Genomic DNA, 23,895 nt, shown 5'->3' on the forward strand with positions numbered 1-23,895 from the left:
GGATACTAGGGTCTAGCTGCCTGGGTTTGAATCCCAGTTCTTCCTCTATTCTCCATGCCTGTGGGCAAGTCGCTTCAGCTTTCTGTCCCTCAGTTTCCTCACCTGTAAGATGGGGGTAGCAATCCTCCCACGGCTGCTGGGAAAGTGAAATGAGGCAGCAAATGCTTGGCACGCAGTAAGCGCACCACGATGCCAGCCACCGGTGTTGATTGTCTCCCTGGGCGGTTGGGAGGCCCTTGGAGCTCTAACGGCTGTGGACGCGAGAGGGAGGCGCTGTAGTCTGGTGGTTCAATGGGCATCGGGATGGGGGTTCAAGTCTGAGTGACCCTGGGCAAATGGCCACACCCCGCTGCGCCCTGGGCGGGGAACAGCAGAGGCGCCTACCGCAGAGGGTCTGGGAGGATTACACAGATCAGGCTTGGCACGGCGCCTGGCACATAGCGGGCGCTCCCTGAAGGAGAGCTGGCCAGATCGAATGGTACCGCCCCGCACAAAGGACAGGTGGGCAGCGTCCCAGGAGGGCGGAGAGCGGAGCAGGTGCGCGGAGAGTGGGGAGGCGGGGCCTGGAGAGGGGGAGCGCTCTGGCCGGCGGACGGGCGCGCGCGCGCAGCAGGTGCGTGTCCAGTGGGCGGGGTCCCGCGCGGGCGGGGTCTCCAGGTGAGCGGGCGCGCGCCTAGAGGCCGGAGACCGGGCTGAGGCGCGCCGCCCCGGCCCACCCGCCGGAAAGCGTCCCTGTGTCTTTAATGCCCTTCTCCTCGCGTTCCCCCCCCAACCCCCTTTGTGCGCCCCCCCAGCCGGGCTGCAGCCGCGGAGCCGTCCCCCCTGCACTGACAGCTGGTATCTAATTACTGTGTGAGAATGGAAAGTCAGGCTGTCCCAGCTCCGGGGAGAGGGGATTAACGTCTCCTACAGAATACACTTCCTCTGGTGGGTTGCCATGGTTACTCTCATTACCTGCCTGCCCGCGAGGAGCCCGCGCGAACCGCTCCAGCAGGCCCTCCGAACCCGGGCCCGGCGCGCGCGCGCCTCCCGGCCCCTCCCCACCGAGGCGCACGCGCGTGCGCCGTGGGGGGAGCGCGAGCCGCCTCACCCGCGTCCCCCGCCCCCCGCCCCAGCAGCTGTCAGTGGCGCGCGCGGCCCGGCCAGCCCCAGCGCGCGCTGTCAACAGTCATTAGCGCGGGCCTCTCCCCTCCCCCTCCAGCCCCTCCTCTTCCCCCCGCCCCCCAGCCCGGGGTGGGGCCCGCACCTGGGGCCCGCTCGTTAGCGCGCCCGGGCGGCCCGCTGCAGCCCCGAAGGGACCCACCCGCGGGGCCCCGCTTGGCTCAGGACCGCCCCCTTCCGCCTAGAAACCCCCGCTCAGGGACCCCATTCCCTGCTCTTGGCCGCAATGCCCGAGGGAGGCGGGTCCCCAGAATCCTGGAGCGCGCCTCTCCATAGTAGTGGTGACCGGGTCATTTATGGAAGTTCTGCCCGGGGCAGGGGCTGTTTGTGCATCCTTTGGGTTCCCATAAGCGTCCTGTGAGGTGGCGAAAGGCATTGTACATACCGTGTCCCCTCTACACAGGAGGAAACTGAGGCCCAGGGTCCGGGCTGGATTGTCCTCAGACCTCTGACTTTTGGAGCCCCTGCACCCTCCTGGCACCCCCAGGCCAGAATCCCTGTCCCCCAGGCCCTACTCTATCTGGCCTGAGAGTGCCCCAGCTACCTCCTCCCTCCATCCCTTAAACCGGGGTCATTGCTCCTCTGCGGCCAAGAGGGGAGCGCTTTGGACCACTGCTCCCCTCTTTCTCTCTCCCCCGCCCCTCACTTTCCAGACATCCCAAGAGTTAACAAAAGGAAAAAAAAAAGAAATATTCAGAGCTGAAGGATATGGCTGTTGTTTGGGGCCCCATCCCAGGCACCTTGCCCTGTGGCCTGGGGTGTGCCTTTTGGTCCCTGGCGTGATTTGATAGAAGATGGAGGTTCAGTGAAGCAGAAAGGAGGTCTTGGAATATATGAGGCCTGCTCCAGATGGCAGGTGCACCGCGGTGGCCGCTCCGCACTAGCAGTTGGAGATTGTGCACGGGGTGGAGAAGAGGCAGGTGCTACAATGAGTCTTCCACGCCTTGTTTTTGTGTTATTTATTTATGGGGTGGGGGGTGGTCTCATCCCTCAGTCCTGTCCAGGGCTAGTGCAACCATGGGTCCAGAAATTCTGGCTACAGTATAACCATGGGTCCTGAAATTCTGGCATGAATCTTTATCTTGGAGTTTTTTTGGTTTGGGTTTCCAGTCTGAAGGTAGATAGTATTCATACAGGAAAGAAATTCAAATACTGTCCTTGTCCCACTAAAACAGTAGCCCCTGTCAGTCATCTGACCGTTTTTATAAACTATGACTGGCTTCTCTGGGAGGTTCTGAGGAGAAAATTTCTGGATATTTGGATGAAGGTCTTCATTCTATTTTCCTATTCTTTTCATTCTCTTAGTTTAGTTTGCTTTTAAAATTTCGTCTCCTATCCATTTCTCTCTGAGGACCCTTTGCAGGAAGCTGACTCCTCCCCCTTGGTCTTCTTTCAGCCCTACCAGGAGTTGAAAGGAGAACTTTTTTTTTTGTGGAAAGGAGAACTTTTGTGGGAACTCCCCAAAACCGTTACCCCCATTTCCAAAACCTTGGTCCTGCCTGAACTTATTAAAATGTGGTTTGGGGCATGAGAGGGACAGTTCCAGAAGTTGGGAGGTTGTTGCTATTCAGTCACTCAGTCGTGTCTGACTTTTTGCAACCCCATAGCCTGCAGCACACCAGGCTTCCCTGTCCTTCACCATCTCTCGGAGCTTGCTCAAACTCATGTCCATTGAATCAGTGATGGCATCCAACCATCTCATCCTCTGTTACCCACTTCTAAGTTGGGAGGAGCAGGCAGCTAATACTTGCTGTAGCTTTTGCCTGTTGTCCTGGCTGGCCTACGTGGGATGGAGCAGTATCCTCACACTTGCCCATACAATCTACCCCCTGAAGTCCTGGGCTCCCAAACAACTGGTCGCCAAAGATGTGTTTCACTAGGGGTGGATTCTCCTCGTGGACTTTATCCTGTAACGGCAATCTTGTTGATTTTTGCTCTTTGTTGAGAGCTGCACCGAAAGGGCTCATCCTACGGACTGTTTCTGTGGTTTCTTCCTCTTCAAGAAGGAACCCAGTTGAGAAATGTCCCCACTGTTTAGTCACATTCTCTTAATCATAGACACTTGGCTGCTGGAAGGTACCTGCCTCTAATATAGTGGTGGTGGCGCACTAGATGGCACCCTGGTGGCCTGAAAGGGTGTACCACCTTGATAGGTATGTAACTTATTACCAGCCAGTGACTTTGAAGTTCTAGTGGAGATGACAGAACTGCAATCCCTTAGCAATTGAACCTTACCTGCCATCAAGGTGAGGAGTCCATTTAATTGGCTTAGTGAGGAGACAGGCAAGATTCAATCAGACTCAGGAGCTCACCTGAGGATGACTCCTCACAACAGTCCATAAGGCTACCCGGGCAGGGGCCTGGGAAGATATACTCATCTTCCTTGTAGGTTTGCAGCCCTGGACGCAGCAGTCCTCCTTATATTGAGCATTCAGATTGTTTGAGGAAACTGAGGAAGCCAGAAAAGACTTGTCAAGGGATGACCTGCTTAAGAATTAATTTCACCAGGAAGGACTTTAAAACTCCAATGTCAGGATGCTGGGCACTCCTTCTCTTTCTACCCACAATCCCCAGCAAGTCTCTGGGTAGGTGTTTCAAATTCATACTCAAATTGCCCAATAAGAATCTTTTGTCCCCACCATTAGGAAAATGGGCACTCACTAGAGAAGAAAGTATTAATATATTAGGCCCAGCAGCACAGAAAATATTTATATTCATTATCCAATGCCAGTTGCCTTACTAGCCACCTCCCAGTCTCAATCACAGAGGCATTCTAATCAGCAGTTCTCAAACTCTGTCCTGCCTTAGAATCATCTGGGGGCCTATTAAAACCCTCAACATGTCAAATTTGGTAGGTCTGAGGTGGGACCTGAGAATCACATTTCTAACACGTTCTCAGGTGATGCCTAGGGACCACACTTTGCAAACCATTCCTGTGCATGCGTGCATGCTAAGTTGCTGCAGTCTGTCCGACTCTTTGTGACCCCCAAGGACTGTAACCCGCCAGGCTCCTCTGTCCATAGGGATTCTGCAGACAAGAATACTGGAGTGGGTTGCCATGTCCTCCTCTTCTGAGTCTCTGAAAGTCTCCAGACTTAAGAGGCTCAAACCCGAGTCTCTTAAGTCTCCTGTATTGGCAGGTGGGTTCTTTACCACTAGCACCGCCTGGGAAGCCCAACCATTGTTATAAATATTCTGAAATACCAGCCTTACTGAAGTAGACATTTGGTGATTTCTTCAATGACTCGCAATCTGGCCTTTAGAACTCAAATAGGGTGGTTTTAAGGAAGATGGTAATATCCAAGAAAGTTTGCAGCTCTATGTATTTGGGGGGGGGGCGGGGCGCTGTGCTGCATGTCATACAGGATCTTAGCTCCCCAATCAGGGATTGAATCCTGGCCCGCTGCAGTGAGAGCACAGAGTCTTAGCCACTGGACCAACAGAAAAGCCCCTCCCTGAATTTTTAAAATTTATTCATTTATTTATGGCTGTGCTGGGTCTTTGGTGCCTGCAGGCTTTTCTCTAGTTGTTGTGCACAGGCTTCTCACTGCATCGGCTTCTCTTGTGTAGCACAGGCTCTAGGGCACACGGGCTTCAGTGGTTGCAGCTCCTAGGCTCTGGGCACTGGCTCAGTCATTGTGACACCCGGGCTTCGTTGCTCTGAGGCATATGGGATCTTCCTGGATCAGGGATCGAACCCAGGTCTCCTGCATTGACATGCAGATTCTTTACCACCGAGCCACCAGGGAACCCCCTTCCTTGAATTTTTAAAAGCTATTGCCATGTCTGGTTTTGTTGGCCCGTCTGACGGGCTGTTTTGGAATTAGCTGTTTCAAAAAGATGTAGTATGTTACCATGGCAATATTCTCCCCCACGCAGGAAGGCCCCAGAGGTTGGTCCTGCACAACTGACCATGTGTGTTTCATGGCTTTTCCCAGGGGGTGCTGCAGGGCTCCATGCCATCACTCCTGGTTGGCATTCCCAGGAAGCGGGGAATAGTCAAGAAGCTCCATCCAGCCCCACTCTTTATCCAGCCTGTAAATGAAGTGAGCTTCCTTTGTCAACCCAGGGCCCAGGTTGCTTAGGGCTATGGATCAGACTAAGCTAACTCGAGGACTAAGCAGAGGCGGTTGGCAGGGGCATCCCAAGGCTAAGGAGAAGGTGCTGTCCGATCCCTTAATTAGCAGCCTTTGCCTTGTAGTACTGCGTCTGGATTCTCAGCTAGGAAAAGCATGCCTCTCCTGTAGCATTTAGCATGAAGGTTATTACCTCTGTGAACGTAGGGCATGGCAGAGTTGTCTGCAGCACGTGACTGCCGTGGGATCCCTTTGTTCTCTTCCCAGGGTTCTCCTTGAAGGCCACACAGATATCCTGATGTTCCTCCCTCAGGGTGTAGTACGCATGGTGTCCAGGTGGCCGCAGCTCACCAGAGGACAGTTCACGGTGTGGCTCTGCAGACACTGTGTGGTTTGAATTCTGGTTGCTAAGGGCCCTCTTCTTTCCTGTGTGCATCTCTGCAGTTGAGATAGACCGATTACAGGACTCAGGGTTGAACAGGAGGGAAGAGCACAGCCCTTGGTGTTTTGTTTTGTTTTTTATAAGCTGTGCTGGGTCTTCGCTGCAGCATGCTGACTTTCTCTCCTTGCTGCTTGAGGGGCTTAGTTGACCCACAGCAGGTAGGATCTTAGTTCCCTGACCAGGGATCGAACCCACATCCCCTGCATGGGAACTGCTGGACCACCAGGGAAGTGGTCCTCATAACCCATTTTTAAAGAGGGAGCAACCCTGAAGAGTTTCTCTGAGATAATTTTATGGTCACGTTGGGCCAGGTTGATTACCCACGTCTGCCTGTGAATGGAGGTGGAGGACTGGGACAGAGGCAGGCCAGGCGCTGGGAGTGTGTTTTGCTTTTAATCTGGGTTAGTTAATTATACTTGGACTTTAGGAAAGCTTATTCCAAGTTTGTGTGACATTCTTAGCAGGTTATTTTCCATAAGACTTTGTATCTCTTCTGCTGGTGGGTATTACCTTGGGGGACCCCTTCTGTAACCTGAATGGATTAGAGGGACAGGAGATGAGAATGGATCCCTAAACACAGAATGTCCATGCTCGGTGGGTCTGAAGGGGAAAGATGAATGTTTCAAGCCTGTATGAGGCAGATGCCTGACATATTCTTACTTAGCCTTGGAACCACATCCAACTAGGACTTTGTAAGCTCATTTTACAGGTGTGAGGAAAATGAGTTTTAAGAGGTCAAGAAGTGACCTGCGCAAGGTCACCAAGTTGGTTAGGGGACACTTTTCCATCCCACCTAATCTAAAATATTATCTTTCATCAGATTGTTTTCTTTCTCCACTCCTTCTCATCCAATTTTGTAAACTTTTTCCATAAGTGTCTGTGTTCTGGCCTCAAGCAGTTTTATGACCAGAGAGGTCTATTCACTTGTAGGCATCTAAACCCATCATTATGCCTCTGGATTCAAATTATCAAAGTTTAGAACTACCTACCCCATTATACTTTTTAAAAAATATAACTTTTAAAATTAGCAGACACTTTTGGTGTTAAGAAAAATAAATAAATTAACAAAGCAAAACACAAATTAATAGGCACACAGTGAACTGAAAGTCGCTCAGTCGTGTCTGAGTCTCTGTGACCCCATGGACTATACAGTCCATGGAATTCTCCAGGCCAGAAAACTGGAGTGGGTAGCCTTTCCCTTCTTCAGGGGATCTTCCCAACCCAGGGATCGAACCCAGGTCTCCCGCATTGCAGGCGGATTCTTTAACAGCTGAGCCTCAAGGGAAGCCCCAGACACACAGAAAAGTATACAAATTGTAAGTGTTCAGATCAATGGCCTTTTATAAACTGAACCCATCCTGATCAAGAAATAGAAACCCGGTTATACCTTCATTTTTAGAGGTTCTGTTGTTTGTTTTTGCCAACATGAACCTCTGGTTAGAAGTGTGTTATAACTGATCTCTCATATTTGTCCCATTCAGCTCTACCATGGCAGTATTTGAAGATCTCTAAAATGCTGGTAGTTACACGTCAGCTAATAAATGAGTTAATCACTGATGAGCCCAGGAATTCAGAGGGGGACTTCAGATACCCTCAAGAAAGAGATAACAGTAACTTCTGAGGGGGTTTAAGAAGAGAAAAGTATGGAATTTTATACCTCATAAGTGAAGCTCAGGGAAGTTGAAGAGTTTGCCTACAATCTCCCAGCAGGCAAGCAGGACCAGCAGGCAACTCTTTCTACACAGGTGGGCACACACACACCCCCCCCAGATATTTGCTGAGAAGTCCCCATTGCCATGGATGCTAACTTGGGAGAAAGCCATTGGCTCGAAGGCCTGTGTAAGGCCAGTGAGGGCACCAGCCAGCACCATCACTCATGGGCACTGCCCACTAGGCCTGGGGTTTGGTCCCTCCACCCCAGAGGCCTTTCCTCTCCCATCTGCTCTCAAGTGGGCCACTGGCAAAGAGACAGCCCCGCTATCCTACCAGGGCAGGTTGAGAAAGTTGCAGGATAAAAGCAAACCCTGACTGCGGCTGGAATGTGCTGTGAGTGAGCGTCGCATTCAGTGTGGCCTCGATTCCCCTCTGACGACAAAGACCAACGTCCTGAGCCAGCCCTTCCACTTACCAGCCACCGTCCCACAGGCAGGTCCTGACCCTCACAGTCTCCCAGGCTGGTTGCGATGTTCAGCCCCGTCCTGGCTAGGGGAAACTTGGCAGTCGGCAAAACACTTCTTAATGACAATATTTATCCAGGAGTTCCCATGGTTGGGCTTGATGCTAAGAGTTGGATGCATATTTCATTTACTCCTCTCCATAGCTCATGGGAAGGGGCCTTCTGTTTTCCCCATTTTCTCGATAAAGGACCCGAGGCTCAGAGAAGCAAGATACCTGCTCAGAGTCACACAGCCACTTAAACGATGGGGCCCAACTGACACTGAAGAAGCGTGTGGCTAAACTACCCCTCCTACTACCCCTCCTGGCAGCTGCCTATAACCAGGCCGTCATTCAGCAGTTATTTATTGAGCCTACTATGTGTCAGGCATCGTTCTAGGTGATAGGGAGACAGCTGTGAGCCGACAGAAGAACCGCCGCCCCACACACTTCCACTCCCTCCTCCAAAGAGCTGACATTCTTGAGCGGGGGTCCTTTGGGGAAGAATCCTCTGGGAGATTTGTGTTCCAAGCACTTTTACAGAAAAGCCCGCCTCCTTTTTCCCCACCCCTCTGCTTACTCTTCCTCTTTGACGCCCCCCAGAGCCCTCCAGGTCTCCCCTTACGGAGAGGGTGGCAGAGAGCCCAGTACCCCTGAGATCCTGGCGCACCTTTTTGGGGCCAGCTGACAATACTCGTGCCAGCCCAGTAAGAGGCTCAGGGGGGCCCCACGGCCACCCCACTCACACAGCCTGCCACCTCCACATGGCCTTGTGTGTGTTATTTCTGTGTCTCCACACACAAAGAGCCCTGGTGCTGTTGCTGGCGCTCAGCTGCTGGAGTAGGGAGGCGGGCAGCGGTGAAAAGCTTTTCTGAAAGGCCAGGGCGAGGCAGGAGTCACCCAGGTGATGTGAGCCGTTCCCCTGGGCCCCCAGCCCGGGACCACAGTGAAAGGTTACTGCTAATTGGCGAGCTCCTGATGGGGACGCATCTATTTAGCACCCCCCTCCCCACCTCCCCAGAGACTTCCAGGATGGTCTTGGCACAGCGTGCAATTCGAAAGCTCCCCGCCTGAGTCTGGCACAATCTGTCTGAAATTGTGAACATGGAGGCTCTTGGGTTTTTAATTTGTATTTTTCCTTGTTGTTTCTCTCTGCCCATTGTTTCTGGTAGATTTCATAGCAGCAGCCACCCTTGACTCTGGTTGCCCCCTCCCTGTGGCCCTCTGAGCAGGCTCCTGTTGCCCCCAGGTCCCCCCAGACCTACCCTTGGAAGGCCTGGCGGGGGTCAGCGAGCAGCAGCGTGCCTGCCCCCGCCCCGCTGCCCGGCCGCAGGGCCCAGCTCTCACCCCGCCGTCATCCCTGACACTAACACAGCTTGTCCACCCTGTCGCAGGGGGCAGATGGCCTGTCGGAGCCGGAGGGCATCTCTCTGAAGCGGGTCGCTGTGGTGGAAGATTTCTTTGACATCATCTACTCGATGCATGTGGAGAGCTCAGCGGAGCCCGGCAAAGCCCCCAAGCACGCTGGGCAGAAGAAAACCTACCGAGCGGTGAGATTTCTGTCTCTTGGCCTCTGCTGGCAGCCCCAGGCCTTGGCAGGAGGCCATGGGCTCCGCACATGTTGGGCAGGGGGCGGGGCAGGGAGCTGAGGCGTGATGAAACGGCCTTTGGGGATCCAGGGGGGCACGGGGCAAGGGCATGGCAGCCAGAGATGGCTCACAGGGCGAGGGGGCGGGCTCTGTGGTCAGAGCACAAAGGAGAAGCAGGTTGAAGGGGGTGAGAGGGAGGGAAGGAGAGGGACGAGGAGGGCAGGAGGAAAGCTCTCCTCTTCCTGGTTTCTGCTTTGCTCCATTCCCCACCCCCCAGCTTGGGGCCGCGGTTGGAGGAGGGGGAGGCCAGATAATAGTAATCGGCAGAGCAAACGCTTCCATGGCCTTCGCTGTGTGCCAGACCTGTCCGAATACTCCCTGTGTGTGAGTGCATTCAAGCCCCTACAACGCAAGTCAGTGCCAGAAGTTCCCCAGGGGACTTCTGAGGACCTGGGCCCCGCCCTCAAGGACAGCACAGCTTGACTGGGGCTGGGGAGGCTGAGAGAAACAGAAATGTTTCCAAGACTAGCTTCAGGGGAACAAGAACCCAGGCACCTGGGCGTTCAGCCGCGGTCCCTCCAGACACCAACGTTCAGTCCGTGAAGCGGCCTTCACGGAGCGGGTGGCAGGTCAGCCAGCAGTCTAAGCTTTGGGTAGGCAGAAGGGAGCAGAGGTGGCCACCTAGGATGGGAGACGTCACACGGAAGACTGTCGAGGGCACGGTGGCCACAGCCTGTCTGGGTTCTGGTCGCATCCCTGCATTGGCCCCCATTGCCATGGCTTATGCCCAGCTCTGAACCGCTTGTCCAGCACCCACCACTAAACCAGGAAGCCAAGCACTTCATGTTCACTCAAGCCTCTCAGCAGTCCTGTGATGGAGGCGCCGTGGCCCATTTCACAGTTAAGGCAACTGCGGCCCAGGGAGTTAAACTACCACTCTAAGGCCACACAGCCCGGAGGCAGCGGTCAGCCGGGGTCTCACTCCCCGCTCTGTGTTGACTTTCTCTTTGGCTTCCTAGAGGCCTACCCCTCTGTGATGGGCCTTCCTTACCCAAAGTAGATGGCAACCCCTCCAAGTTCTTTTCTAAATAGCCTTGGAGTATGGCAGAGGTGGCCTGTGTAAGTCTATAATTTCCCCATATGACCTGATTAAAAAAAAAAATCCAACCATCTGGTTTGTTCTTGATCTCAGAAGATGACCTTTGTTAAATGTGTCTTAAGGATGGACCCACATGCCAAAGCCCTCAGAGAGAGGAGGGGTCAGGCTGAGGGAAGCAGGAGATGACTGTACCACCTGCCCCGCCCTGCAGCTCAGGACTTGTGTGATGGGGAGTGACTTGTGGGAAGGGAGTTCTGAGGGTATTTCCACTGGAGGATCATAAATGGAGGGAAGGACTCCTGAGCTGGGGCCCATGTGGGCCCCTTGGTGCTGATGATACCCCGTGCACTTTCTCAGCATTGAAGTTGCCATGCTGGGAGCCTGCTCATGCCAGGCTGTGTGCTCAGCACGTCCCCTGCGCCGGCTCTCAGAGCCATCACGCGGATGAAGGGTATAAGGATGAAGCTGGCGCTACCATTACAGAGGAGGAAAGCGAGGCTCAGAGAGATGATTAAGCCTGCCTTGAGGTCACCCAGCTGATGTTCAGAGTCAGGCACCTGGCTCAGAGCCTGTGCCCTGACCACTAGACACGCTGCCTTGCTGCAGACGTCTTGTGGCCAGTTCGCAAGCCCACTGACTTGCTTGTCAAAGTAGATAGGCTTAGGCTGACTGGACTGTGTGATTTCTCTGGTCCCATGGGTACCCAGCCCCAAACCTTACCCTCAGGCACTTCCTGGGTGTTCATTAAGGCTGGGGTCGGTGACCTCCGTGCTGCAGAAAGGGCGAGGCTGGTTGCGCCCACCAGGCTCTGTGTCTCTGGGCCAAGTGGACGTCCAGCCCTTGGCTCTGCGCTTCCTGGCTTCTCGTCCATATGCCCGCCGCGTGCCCCACTTCCCGCTGCCCAGCCTGGAGCTGGCACATGACTGGCAACGAGCCAGCTGGGCTGCGCTCAGAGCTGGAATTTCAGCAGCAGGGCCAAGGCAGAGGGAGCAGGCCAGGCCCTCCTGCTGTGGGTGTGCGGCCAAGGGGACCACTGCACCCCTTCCTCCCCTGTGCACCTCCTCTCCCTTCCCCCACTTCCCCATCTGTCATCCTTTACCTTTTGGGGGGGCAGGGTGATGGGGACGCTTTTGTCGTCCTCTTTTTACCTGCTCCCATTTGCCTCAACCCAAGCCTAGCTCTTCAGCCCCATCCATGCCTGCTAGGAGACTCGGTGCTAATGGCTGCAGAGGGGTACAGCCTGGCACCTCAGGGTTTGCATCAGGCCCTTTGGAGGGTTTTTTGGACCTATCTGTGTATGCTTTGCCAAACCTGAATTTTGGGACTGCCTCGCTGTCTCTGGGGGCACCTGGGACTTTATGAAGTCTTATAGGCCTGGGGTGCCCAAGGGAGCAGGGGACTGCAGGAGAGATGGGCAGTCTTGTTCAAAGCATTAAAGGAGGCACACTCTTCAATAGGAAAAGAACTTTTTAGCACCTACCACTGTCCAGCAGTTGATCGGGGAGGGCAGGTAAGGAGCTTTCTGAAACTAGGTCTATGAGCCAGGGGTTGATGACCATTGACAATGGACACTACAGGGAGTCCCCATCTTGGGCAGGAAGCCCTGCCTTAACTTTGCCTCTGATGCCACATGGCCTAAGGTCCAGAGGACCCCAGGGAGTCTTGCCAAGGCAGAGCTATGTGTTCTACAAAGTTCTCTGAGCCCACATAGAGGACTGGTCCTTTTTCAAGGAGTGTTTCTAATGTCTGTGCTTAGTCGCTCAGTTGTGTCTGACTCTTTGAGACCCCATGGATTGTAGCCCACCAGGCTCCTCTGTCCATGGGGATTCTCCAGGCAAGAATACTGGAGTGGGTTGCCATGCCCTCCTCCAGGGGATCTTTCCAACCCAGGGATCTATCCCAGGTCTCCCACATTGCAGGCAGATTCTTTTCCACCAGGGAAGCTGAAGAATACTGAAGCGGGTAGTCTATCCCGTCTCCAGGGGATCTTCTCGACCCAGGAATCGAACCGGGGTCTCCTGCATTGCAGGTGGATTCTTTACCAGGGAAGCTTGTTTCTGATGTCTCATGAAAGTGAAAGTCGCTCAGTTGTGTCCAGCTGTTTGGACCCAGGCCAGAATTCTCCAAACCAGAATACTGGAGTGGGTAGCCGTTCTCTTCTCTAGGGGATCTTCCCAACCCAGGGATCGAACCCAGGTCTCCATCATTGCAGGTAGATCTTTACCAGCTGAGCCGCCAGGGAAGTCCTGATGTCTGCACCCACCTGAATCAGAGTGAGTGTTGTTGCTTCCTTCCTCTCTCCCGGGGTGCTGGAAGGCGAGGTCGGGCTTTGGAGCCCTGATCTGACTGCCCAGACCACTTTGGAGTTGGGGCCAGATGTGGTCAGCAGCTGCTCCAGGCCCACCACGTGCTAATCCGCCCTCAGGGCAGAAGGAGGATCTTGTAGAGTGGTGCAAATCCCCCCAATTGGCCTCATCTGTCTTTGTCGGCCTCTGAGTTGGGGAGTGAAAATGGGGCCTTGCAAGTCAGCGACTCTGCAAATAGCTTCTGCACTCCCTCCCAATGAAATCTCACTCAGCTTTTCCCAGTAAGAAAAACATAAAAGGCAGATTCAGGTATCGGTCTCAACATCCAGGCTGGAGGCCTGAGAGCAAGGCAACAGACAGTCCAGGGCCGCCGAGAGCTGCTGGGCGGGGATGGGCCCCTTCTTAAATGCAGCAGCTCTGTCTTTATCTGTGTCACGTTTTGGGCTTCAGGATAAGAGTCTATTTCCAGAACAGTGTCTGTAGCTCTAAAACTATCAGAAAACCACCATCCTGCTGACTAGGGCATCAGCTGGGATGATCCTCCACGTCTCAGCTCACCCTGTGGTCCTGTGGCCTCGGGCATCTGTGCAGCCAAACAGAAAGGGAGGTCCCATTTCTCACGTGGATGAGGCAGGAGCATGAACCAAAAGATGCCCACAGGAGGTTGAAGGCCTTGGTAGGGAAGGCATCCTCCTCCATTCAGGTCCTACAGCAGCGCAGAGCTGGACATTTTACTGACGCCCCACGGGAGCTCTTAGTGAGACTGCAAACCATCCAGCCGCATAGGGCCCTCGGACAGCTCCAAGGGCTTCTCACCCACCTGCCTTGGGTTTGCCCGTCTGCCCTTCTGTGGGATCCAGAGCCAGAAGTTGTGCACCCAGTGCATCAGCGCCCTGTGGCACTCCAGCCAGCCTTTGCATCTGCTGGGTCTCTGCTAAGGCCCAGGCCCCTGGGCACTTTCTGGTAACTGCCCCTGTATCCTCAGTGGGCCAGGCGGCAAGCAGGGCCTCTGGCCACGCCACGGGCAGCCCTAAGCAGAGCAGCCCAGCCAGGCAGGCCCTCCCTAAGCCCTGTAGAATCTGTCTCTGCCCAGCAGTCAAAGAGCTCCATGCGTTGAAGTCAGGCTTTCCCCATGGTATCAACCTTTCTTCCTCTCCCAGCAGACTGCAACCCTCCTCCTCCACGTGCTCAGCTCAGCTCTTCTGAGGCCGGACCTGGATGCCCCAGCTCAGTTCCTTAGGAGGTCATCTATTGGCCCAACTCAGCCTCAGCCCTCTGCCTGACCCAGAGGGCGTCCCTCCCTCTTCCCTTTACTCCTATAGCTGTCAGCCCCTCAAGAGGACCCGTCCCTCCCAACCCCCTGGGCCCGAGAGGGACCTGCTGCCCTGAGACTTCCAGGCGGCCCCAGGCTAGGGATAAAGATGTCCCCGTGTGTGGCAGGAGAGCCCAGCCCCGTGTCTTCGCCCTCAGACCTTCCCATCCACTGGTTCTAATTGGAGAGCAGGGGTTTGCCCTTGTTCCTGACCTCCAGAGGAAGGCAATCAGACAAAGAATTTGGAAGGGAGATAACTCATCAAGGAGCCTGCCTGCTCCGCAGAGCATCAAATCAGCTGAGAAATAACAATTGTGTCACCAAAATTAACTCTGCATTTGCAGCCAGCCACCAGGCAGGACTGGCCCATGGAGCTCCACAGGCAGCAGAGCCCAAGCCTGTCCTCCAAGGGCCTGGCCGCAGGGCAGGGGGCACGGGGAAGGAGTGCCTGGCAACCCTCTTGAGTCCCCTCCTCTCTGCCCCACCCTGCCCCCCTTCCTGGCCACCACAGAGATGGAGCAGGGTGCGTGTGCATCCCGAAGGAACAGACCAGGTGTGTCCTGGAGAGCAGCTCACCCCCCACCAATACCCTGCTGTGGGCTGACCAGAGCCCTCGGCCAACTTTCCCGGCTGGGCTGCGGCGAGGACAGAGGAACGCTGGGGTGATGCTGCCCCTTAGTGGAGAGAGTGAGACGGCCCAGGCTCTGGGAAATGTGTGAAACCCGCAACCGGGCAGCTGCCGGCTTCAGCCAGAGAACCTGGGCCCAAGAGGTCCCTCCGGCCCCCTCAGGCAGCCAAACCAGGACCAACCTGGTTTTTCCCAAAACCCAGAGCAAGAGGAGAGGACTGAGCTGCTGGGACTACACCCCGCTTCTTCCCCACTCCCCCCACCCAGCCGCTTTCTTGTGTTCCCTGACATCGCTTTCACCTTCCCTCCCACACTGCTGACTCTTTCTCCATAGCTAGGGGAGGCCCTCTGGAGGCAGCTCTGAGGGTGACCTGGAGCTTCGGCTCTAGTCTGGCACTATTATAAAGAGCTGTGTGACCTTAAGTGAATTGGTTCACTTCTTTGGGCCTTGTGACCTTGCCTGGAACACGGGGCTTCCTGAAAGCCTGTCCAATTTGAGGCATTTCACAGCTCTCTTGGGTCTGTGACTAGGTCAAGGAATAGCCTGTAGAGCGTTGGGCTCTGTTTATAGGCCCGCAGCTGGTAGATTTATAAGTGGGGCTCACTTTATCCTTCTCTAAAAGTGGGAGTTGTTTCCTCCTACCCTGGAGCTGCTGCTGCTGCTGCTGCTAAGTCGCTTCAGTCGTGTCCGACTCTGCGCGACCCCATAGACGGCAGCCCACCAGGCTCCCCCATCCCTGGGATTCTCCAGGCAAGAATACTGGAGTGGGTTGCCATTTCCTTCTCCAATGCATGAAAGTGAAAAGTGAAAGTAAAGTCGCTCAGTCGTGTCCAACCCCCAGCGACCCCATGGACTGCAGCTCACCAGGCTCCTCTGTCCATGGGATTTTCCAGGCAAGAGTACTGGAGTGGAGTGCCATTGCCTTCTCCCTGGAGCAGTGTTTCTCAACTCATTCTTCAGTAGCAGTGATGAAATGACCTGAGAGGAATATTCCCAATTTATGAGAACACAGGTTATAGACTAGATGATGTGTCAGTGTTTTGCTTTTATAATTTTTAAGCTTCCTTCATTTAAAATTTTAAAACTACTGGTATTCTGCGAAAGTACTGACTCATTTCTATGGCTGAGACTCTTAAGACATCTGCCTCTTGCTCCTCAAATCCCTGCCCTTCCTGGCAAGGGCCAAGTGCCTGCCACCAAAGCAGATCCCTTGGTGACCCGGTGAGCAAGCTGCCTCCGCACGGATCCACGTAACAGCCAGCCTCCTCTCTCCCCCAGATCGCGGAGACCTACGCCTTCCTTCCACGGGAAGCCGTGACCCGGTTCCTGATGAGCTGCACGGAGTGTCAGAAGAGGATGCACTTTAATTCCAACGGCCTGGAGCCCAAAGGTAGGGGAGCAGGTGGACGGGCTGGAGGCCTGGGGGAGGCTGTGCAGGGGAGGGGCTCTTCCCCAGCAGGGCCTGCCCTTTGCTGGCAGGGACAGAAAAGTGCATGACCAGCAGCTGTCATAATTCCCAGGGGCCAGCATGGGTCCATGGAGCTGCCCAGAGAGCCTCATTTTAGGTTTGGTTTGTTATGGTTGTTTTTTTTAATGTCAAGTTTCACTTAAAAACCAACAGTACATTCCTACTGCCCTTCAACACTCTCTTCTCCCACCGAGGTTGCAGACGGAAATGGCCACCTCACCCCATTTCCTAAACTCTGCAGTCCTCGCCACCCAGGTCCTCCCCCCCACCCCCGGCAGTATCCACGTGGATCTGGTCTCACTGACCTGACTGTGCCCTCCCTAGGGACAGGAGCACAGCCCTCGCTGCAGGCGCCTTTCTACCCTACAGCCGCCCTCCTGCCGTTAGTAGTAGGCCTCCCTAAGTCTTTGTCCCCTGCCCTTTACCCCCAGTGCACACCCAGATCTGTGGGGATTGGTTAGAATTGAAAATGCCCAGAGGGACTTTCTTGGTGGTTCCATGGTAAGACACTGCACTTGCACGGCACGGGGCACAAGTTCGATCCTTAGTCAGGGAACTAAGATCCCGCATGCCACACAGTGAAGCCAAAAAATAGGGAAAAAAGAGAAAATGCCCAGAGCATGTGTGATCAGTCCAAGCTGGTCCCTTAGACAGACATCCATGCTCTCTAGCTCTTCCCTGCAAGGACCCCCACCTCAGTCCCCCCAAAGCTTCACCCTGAACGTCCCAGAGGCCTCCCTCCAGTAAGTCTGGGCCATCTGTTCGAAGGTGGCTTTGGCACAGCAAGAAGGGCCATTACATTTGGCTGGTGTGACCGTAACTCAAGCCTGAGGAATGGTGCCCAGATGGGCGGCTTATCAGGGCTGCTAGGCATCAGGCCTGCAAAGGGTGCTGAAGTCGGTGGGTGTTGGGGTGTTTGCCTGAGGATGGGAAAAGAAGGGTGAGCCACTTCCTCAGGCGGTGCCCCAGTGGCATCCACCAAATGTGGTGAAAACCAACAGCACCGCCCAGCGACCGCAGGGCATTGGAATGTAGACGCCAGTGGGGTTTTCTTCCTGGCTGGTAGTTGAGCCGCTCAGTCGTGTCTGACTCTTTGCAACCCCATGGAGTGCAGCACGCCAGGCTTCCCTGTCCTTCACTATCTCCCAGAATTTGCTCAAACTCATGTCCATTGAGTCCGTGATGCCATCCAACCATCTCATCCTCTGTCGTCCCCTTCTCCTCTTGCCTTCGATCTTTCCCAGCATCAGAGTCATTTTCCTGGCTGGTAGTCGGGCCCTGATGCGACTTTGGACAGCAGCCACTTCACAAACCCAGAGGCTTTCCTGTTCTTGGGGGCCATTAGGCCATGGCCACTTCACTGAGTTCATCGGATAGCTGCTGATGTATGAGGGACAGGAGTTAACGTAGTTCATCCCTCGTAAGTGCTGGGTTCCTGATTTAAGAGCCAGGCGCGCCAGGACCGCACTGAGTGCGTTCAAATCTGAGCTCTGCCGCTCAGTAACCGTGTGTCCTGAACAAGTGACTTCACCTCTCTGAGCCTAAGTTTCCTCATGTGTGAAATGGAGTTAATAATGGCACCTACCTGGTAGCGGGAGAGAGGGGCAGGGTCCTGATGAAATTTGAGAGTTAAACCCTGTACCTAGGGCAGGGCTGCCGCATAGGACGAGGGAACCGAGGCTGTGGCAGTTATTGTGATAATGCCTGAGGCCTGAGGGAGGGCCCCTGCCCCACAGGGCCTGGCCCTGGCTTGGCAGCTGCAACCCCTGTGCGAAGACAGCCCCCTTAGCACCTGCCGCTGGGCTAGGAGACTTTCCCTGCTCCTCCCCACCCTGCCCGGGTCCTCGTCCCAGGGGCACAGGCCTGGTGGTAGCTGCATCGTCCCTGCCCACCCATGCGCCTGTCCTCTCCTGTGCTGCCCTTATCGTTTCCATAGCGACTGGCGAAGTCAGACACAGAACCTGGGGGAACAGAGGCAGGCAGGAGGGGCTGTGTTTGTGGACTGCTCTGGGGTGTCTGCAGGCTCCGTCTGTTGTGTTCCCCTCTCCCCACTGGTGTGGAGGACGGTCCTTATGTCCAGCTTCGTGGGTTCTGTGCGGGAGCCTCCGTGTCCAGGGGCTCCAGCAGGAAGATGGCAGGGCGGAGTAAGTCTGTGCCCCGCCCATCCTCGCCTGTCCTCAGGCCGAATGCCACTTCCCTGTCCCCAGAAGTGGAGCTGCCCACACGCAGGGAGAGGAGGAGATCTCAAGGGAGCCAGAGGCGGCGTGGCCTCAGTGTCTCAGAAGGTGGGCTTGGGGTCAGGCAGGCCTGGGTGTGCTGCCCTGCTCCCTGCTGTGTGTCCCTCAGCAGGTTAGAGAACCTCTCTGGACATCAGCTGCTCATGACAGCTGCTGCGATCCTGGGAGGTGTCTGACCTGGTTCACAGCTGAGGAGAGGAGGCACAGAGGTGGTGCGGTGATGTGACTTGTCCAAGGTCCCCCAGAAAGCAGGAGAACTTACCTTCCCATCAGCAAATGGGAGCAACATTTCTCTCTTGGGGTTTTCAGGAGGATGAAGTTGAATTAAACGAGCCCGTCTGTAGGGCGGTTGGTGCGACGGGTGCCTGGGAAACATCAGCTTGTCCCCCACTCCACCCAGTATTGTTGTCCCAGCCAAACGCAAGGCTGCCAGCTTCCAGGTGTCCCATGAAGAGACACACGGTCACCCTCCCAAGCAAGCACCTACAGCCTGGCCGCTGGCCTGAAGGGTTTCTGGAGGCTGCTAGTGAAGAGCCTTAGAGGCTGAAAGACTCTGCTGTCTTCTCAATGGTCAGAGGCATTTGTGCCTGGATCCCTGTCGTCAGCTGGCAGGTCCTCCCATCTCCTGCCCCAGCTGAGAGCGTGGAGACGCTGTCTCTGCCCACCAGGCTGGCCTCTCTGGATGTGGTCAGCTGCACCGACTGCCCTTTCACAGGCACCCCTGCTCTGCTCTGCTCTGCCAGCCTTCCCTCCTCCTTCGCCTGCCCTCCGGGAAATCAGAGCCTGCGCCTGGCCCCAGAGGCAGGCCCCAGGTTCCTGTCCCAGGAAGGTGGGGCGGGAGGGGGCCACAGAGCAGGATGGAGAGTTCTCGAGGGGCGGCTGGGAGGGCGCCTTGCTTCCTGGCCTCGTGTTAGAAAGAAAGAAAGGAAGCAGAGCAGCCTCCCCTGCTCAGTGGTGGTTTGTCCCGGGAGGGGGCAAGAAGGGGGCGGAGGTGGTGGTGGGAGAGTATGCTGGACAGCCCCATGCCCTCCCCCAGCGCCAGGAGCACAAACAAAGGAGGCTGCAAGGATCAGGAAGTCCAAGGATGGGAAATTCCAGGGCCTCCCAGCTCCACCGGCCCCTGAGCGAGTCTGGGCGGAGAGGAGGCAAAGATGAGAGCTGGGTGTGCCCTGGTCCCAGCCCTGGGCCGCTGTGGAGAGGGGCTTCGGGAGAGGGCACATCTTAATTTTCTTTGATGTGACAAAATGCTGTTTACGTGGCAGACAAGGAGTTAGCAGCGGGCAGCGCCGGTTACCCCCCAAAGGGTCCCTCCTCAGCCAGAGCCGTCCACTCAGGTGGTGGCGTCCCTGCAGTGGTTTTCAACCCCCTCCCTGCCTGGCCGCTCCAGAGCCCCCCACTTCCTGTCCTGCCCCACGTGACCCCATTCCGGTTCGTTCCTCTGCCCCTGCAGCCTCTCCTGCGCTGGCCTGCCCTCTATCCCTTCTCACGCTCACCGCCTGTGTAATCTGGGGAGGTTGCCTCATCTGTAAACTGGGGAGTCCTTGGGAGCCTCACGCAGGAGGGTCTGCATGGAGCCCTGGCAGGGCTCAGTAGCTGTCGTCCCAGTGACTGAACAGAAGTCCTGTTGAAATACCCCCTCCACAAAGCTGCCTGGACCTACGCCAGCAGCCCTGGAGCTCTTCCTCCTTGGAGCGCTAATGGACTGGCCATCAGTCCCGCCCTGCTGGGCCCAGGGGCCGGCCCTGTGCCCTTCCCCCCACCATCCCCGCCATGAATGCACACCCTTCGGTGCTCCTTGAAGACTTGCTGACCTATTGATTCGCTTCCCTGGAAGAGAGGGTTTTTTTTTTTTTCATCACCTTCTAAGCCAACCCCAAGCCTGGGATCTCTAGTTCCAAATCTGAACCCTGTGGCCGGTTGGCCAGTCCCACGTTTCCTCTGCGCCAGGCCTTTATTGCGCACACATCCTTCACCCACCCAGCCCTGACCCTGAGAGCTCTTGCCCTGGTACCCAGAAACTCTCTGGGTGTCTCTGGATTGAGGAGTTCCTCCATTCCCGTGGGTGGAAACTCAAGAGAATTTGCCACCCTGTGCTCCACCTGGACGATCCGGGCCACCTCCTCAGCTGGAGTTTGCGTGGATTGGCCTGGTCACTGAGGCCCGGCTGTGGTCAGCGCTCGGCTTGGCCTGGGGAGAGCCTTTGCGTCATGGACTCTTCAACAGCCTGTAAAGCTGGGTCTAGTGCTGGGGCTGGTTTCAGGTTTCCTTGGCAAAAAAGGTGTTGAAACATTTCTTCGGGTGATTCCTCTGCCTCTCTCACCAGCCACCTAAGGGGTTATTTCAGCTCCGTGACCCTTACTAGCTCTGAACTCACTGGTGGTCTCAGGTTCCTTGCAGTGGCTCAGGCATGGCCCCTGTGTTTATTGACCACGGCAGGGACCTGGCCCATCCAGCAGAACCCGGGGAAGCTGCTTCTTCCTCATTCGTGGGTTCATCTTCGCTCATCCCTTACATCCCTACGTGAGCACGTGACTCCAGGGAGCCCCCACTGGCCCTGTTCCTTAGCTCTTTCCTATAAGTCTATGTGTGTGGTGCTTATCACTCCCAGAACCATGCAGCTCCCTTGCTGCCAAAAACCTGCCTGCCTGTCTCTTGGCTGCGGTGTGGCCCGAGCCCTGACCTCCCACAGCCAGCTCCCTGGCGCGTTCCCTCCCCGGGAATGTCTCCCGCCTGCCAAGGTCCTGCCTCCCTGACAGAGCCCTCACTTCTGGAACTGCGGACGCAAGCATTTCACGGCACACGGATCTCTGATGGATTCGTCTGTGTGCCCAGGGTGTCCCGCTCCACTCCACCCCCCTGTCCCCTCCCCACAGCCGACGGGGGCATTCAGCCTCCTCTTCCTGAGCTCTCCTGGCTCATCTCTGGGCACCAGAAGCAGTTTCTGAACTGTGGATGTGCTGCAGAGGGAACAGGCCAAGGAAGACCCCTTCTCCCACTTCCCAGGAGCACCTTCCCAGCCATTGTGGGTTTTTCCCTGCCCTAAACTAAGCTGAACCTTGGCTTTAAATTTTTTCTTTTTATTTATTTATTTTTATATTTTTCATATTACTTTTTTTTTTTTTTCCTGACTGTGCCGCCAGGCGCAAAGGATCTTAGTTCCCAGACCAGGAATGGAACCCTCACCCGCTGCAGTAGAAGTGTGGAGTCTTAACCACTGGACTGCCAGGGAAGGCCCTGTTTGTTTTTTTTCTTAAGTTACCTCTTTGTAAGGATTCACGGCATTTCAGGCAGGACACAGGTGACCATTGGTAAAGGAATTCAGTGTCCGGCCTCCTAGGACAACGAAACGCAGAGGACGTCTCCACGTCACCTGATGAAGTCTTCATCTGAGGCTCTGACCGGGGACCCTTAGGGTGGGGGGCCCTTCTCACGTACCACGTTGTCCAGCAGCTTCTCAGCAGACAGCTTTGTCTCTGAGGAAACAAAACGCAAACGGCCGTCTTCTCCATCTGAAGACGCTCACTCCAAAACAGGAACCGTGGCTCTTTCGAATGACATCATCTCAGTGTGGCTGCGGGGTCTGCCTCACACAGTGCGTCCGGCCTCGTGGAGTTGTGGGGGTGGGGGGGTGAGGGGGTGGGCAGGTCCCAGCATGCCCCCTGCCCCGGGTTGAAGAGGTCAGGTCTGGGTAGATGGTGGGGCAGCAAGAAGAAGAGAACCCACAATCACAAAAACGAATTCTAGTTTCCCCACAGCACTGGGCGTCTGTGCCGGTGGGGCCAGTGTGCGCTGTGTCAGAAAAGCCCTCTGCCGCAGAACCAGGAGGGGCTCCCTTAATAGAAGGAAAAGTTTGGCCCATTTTTCAAGCCAGTTCCTAAGACTCCCTGTTAGTGAGTCCTGGAAGAACGAATATTTCTTCATATGACCACATGGCTTTCAAAAACTCAACAACGGCTTCCTTTGCTGGTCCAGCGGTTAGGACTCAGCGCTTCCACTGCAGGGGACCGGGTTCGATCCCTGGTCTGGGAACTAAACTCCTTCCACAAGCCGCACAGCGCATCCACATTTTTTTTTTTTCCTTAAGGAAAAAAAATAGCAAAACGAAGCTATGTGTTTTTAAAAAACTTGATAGAAAATGTTATTCAAGCAGTACAGTCACCAGAGGGGCACCACCTCAAGATGCGTGGACGCTGTTCTCTGCGGGGCTGTTCTATCCTCGCCAAGTAGGAACGGCCCTGGTGCCCCCTGGCTAGTTTTGCTCTCTTGTTTGCGGGAGCCATTTTTCTTTATTGTGGTAAAACATAACGCAAAACTTGCAATTTTAATACATTTTAAGTGTACAACTCAGTGGCATTATAGTTATACTCACTGCCCAGCAGTCATCACCACCATCTATTTTCCAAAACTCTTCGTCCTGCCAAACAGAACGTACAGCCCCATGAAGCAGTAACTTCCCATCCCCAGATGCCCTGGCCCTGGTAGCCCCTCTTCTACTTTCTGTCTGTGTGAACATGCCTGTTCCAGCTGCCGCATCCACATGGAATCCCCCAGTGTTTGTCCCGTGGCGTCTGGCTTCTTTCACTCAGCAGTGTTTTCAAGGTTGTGGGGGCCTGCCGGCCTAGGCTCTGGCTCTGAGTGGCAGCTTCAGCAGATCCCTGCCTTCCTCCAACCCACCGGTCACCGACTTCCCTCCAGCCCGTCCTTCTGGGCGTGTTGCCAGTGGCGGCAGGCAGGCTTCAGCTCATCGGAAAGTCGCCCCTACTTCTCACGCCACTCCAACCCCAGCCCACAGATAGAACTAGGCGCCAAGGAGGACTTGGGTCAAGGCCCGGTGCCCTTGGAGGCTGGGGGAGGAGGCAGCCAGAAAACAGGTAAACATGATGACTCCCCAGACAGAGGGTGAAGCCAGGTCAAATGACTAAATGACAAAATGAGGCCCTGCTTTGTGTGATGGGTCCCAGCAGGTGGCTTCAGGGTTTCCAGCTTGATCACAGCAGCAGACATCTGAAGGGGAGGCTGGACTGGAAAGAGTGGCAATGGGCTTCCCTTGAATCATGCTTCCGGTCTAGTTGACTTAACTCCTGCGCCATTGCAGTCGCTCCTAAATGGCACCCACAGAGGTACCTAAGATGCACAGCAAAGTGGCAAGCTGGGCCCACCGCAGGAGCCTTTGCAGAAGGCAGCGTGACCAGACATTTTCAAGAGTCATTGAGTAGGGACTTGCCAGTGGTTAAGACTCCGCGCTTCCAGTGCAGGAGACGTGGGTTTGACCCTTGTCCTATAAGTAACTTGTTCTAACTAAGATCCCTTGTTCTAACTAAGATGCCACATGCCTCTGGGTGAGGTTAAGGAAAAACAAAAAAGTTGTTAAATATTCCTACCATTTGACCCATGAATTCCGTGTTTTGGAATCTGGTCTAAA

General features: G+C 55.2%; 1 protein-coding gene across 2 annotated transcripts in view; it reads left to right on the top strand.

Annotated features, from left to right (window-relative positions):
• The window catches only part of NOL4L (nucleolar protein 4 like), a 131,332-nt gene that overhangs the window by 40,923 nt on the left and 66,514 nt on the right, over nucleotides 1–23,895 (top strand). For both annotated transcript variants that reach the window (XM_027558818.1, XM_027558819.1), the window contains exons 2-3: nucleotides 9,228–9,383; nucleotides 16,047–16,158. In XM_027558818.1, coding sequence (XP_027414619.1) covers nucleotides 9,228–9,383; nucleotides 16,047–16,158 — 268 coding nt within the window. The remainder of the gene's footprint in view (nucleotides 1–9,227; nucleotides 9,384–16,046; nucleotides 16,159–23,895) is intronic.

This window comes from Bos indicus x Bos taurus, chromosome 13 (genome assembly GCF_003369695.1).
Source record: "Bos indicus x Bos taurus breed Angus x Brahman F1 hybrid chromosome 13, Bos_hybrid_MaternalHap_v2.0, whole genome shotgun sequence".
Taxonomy (NCBI): Eukaryota; Metazoa; Chordata; class Mammalia; order Artiodactyla; family Bovidae; genus Bos; species Bos indicus x Bos taurus.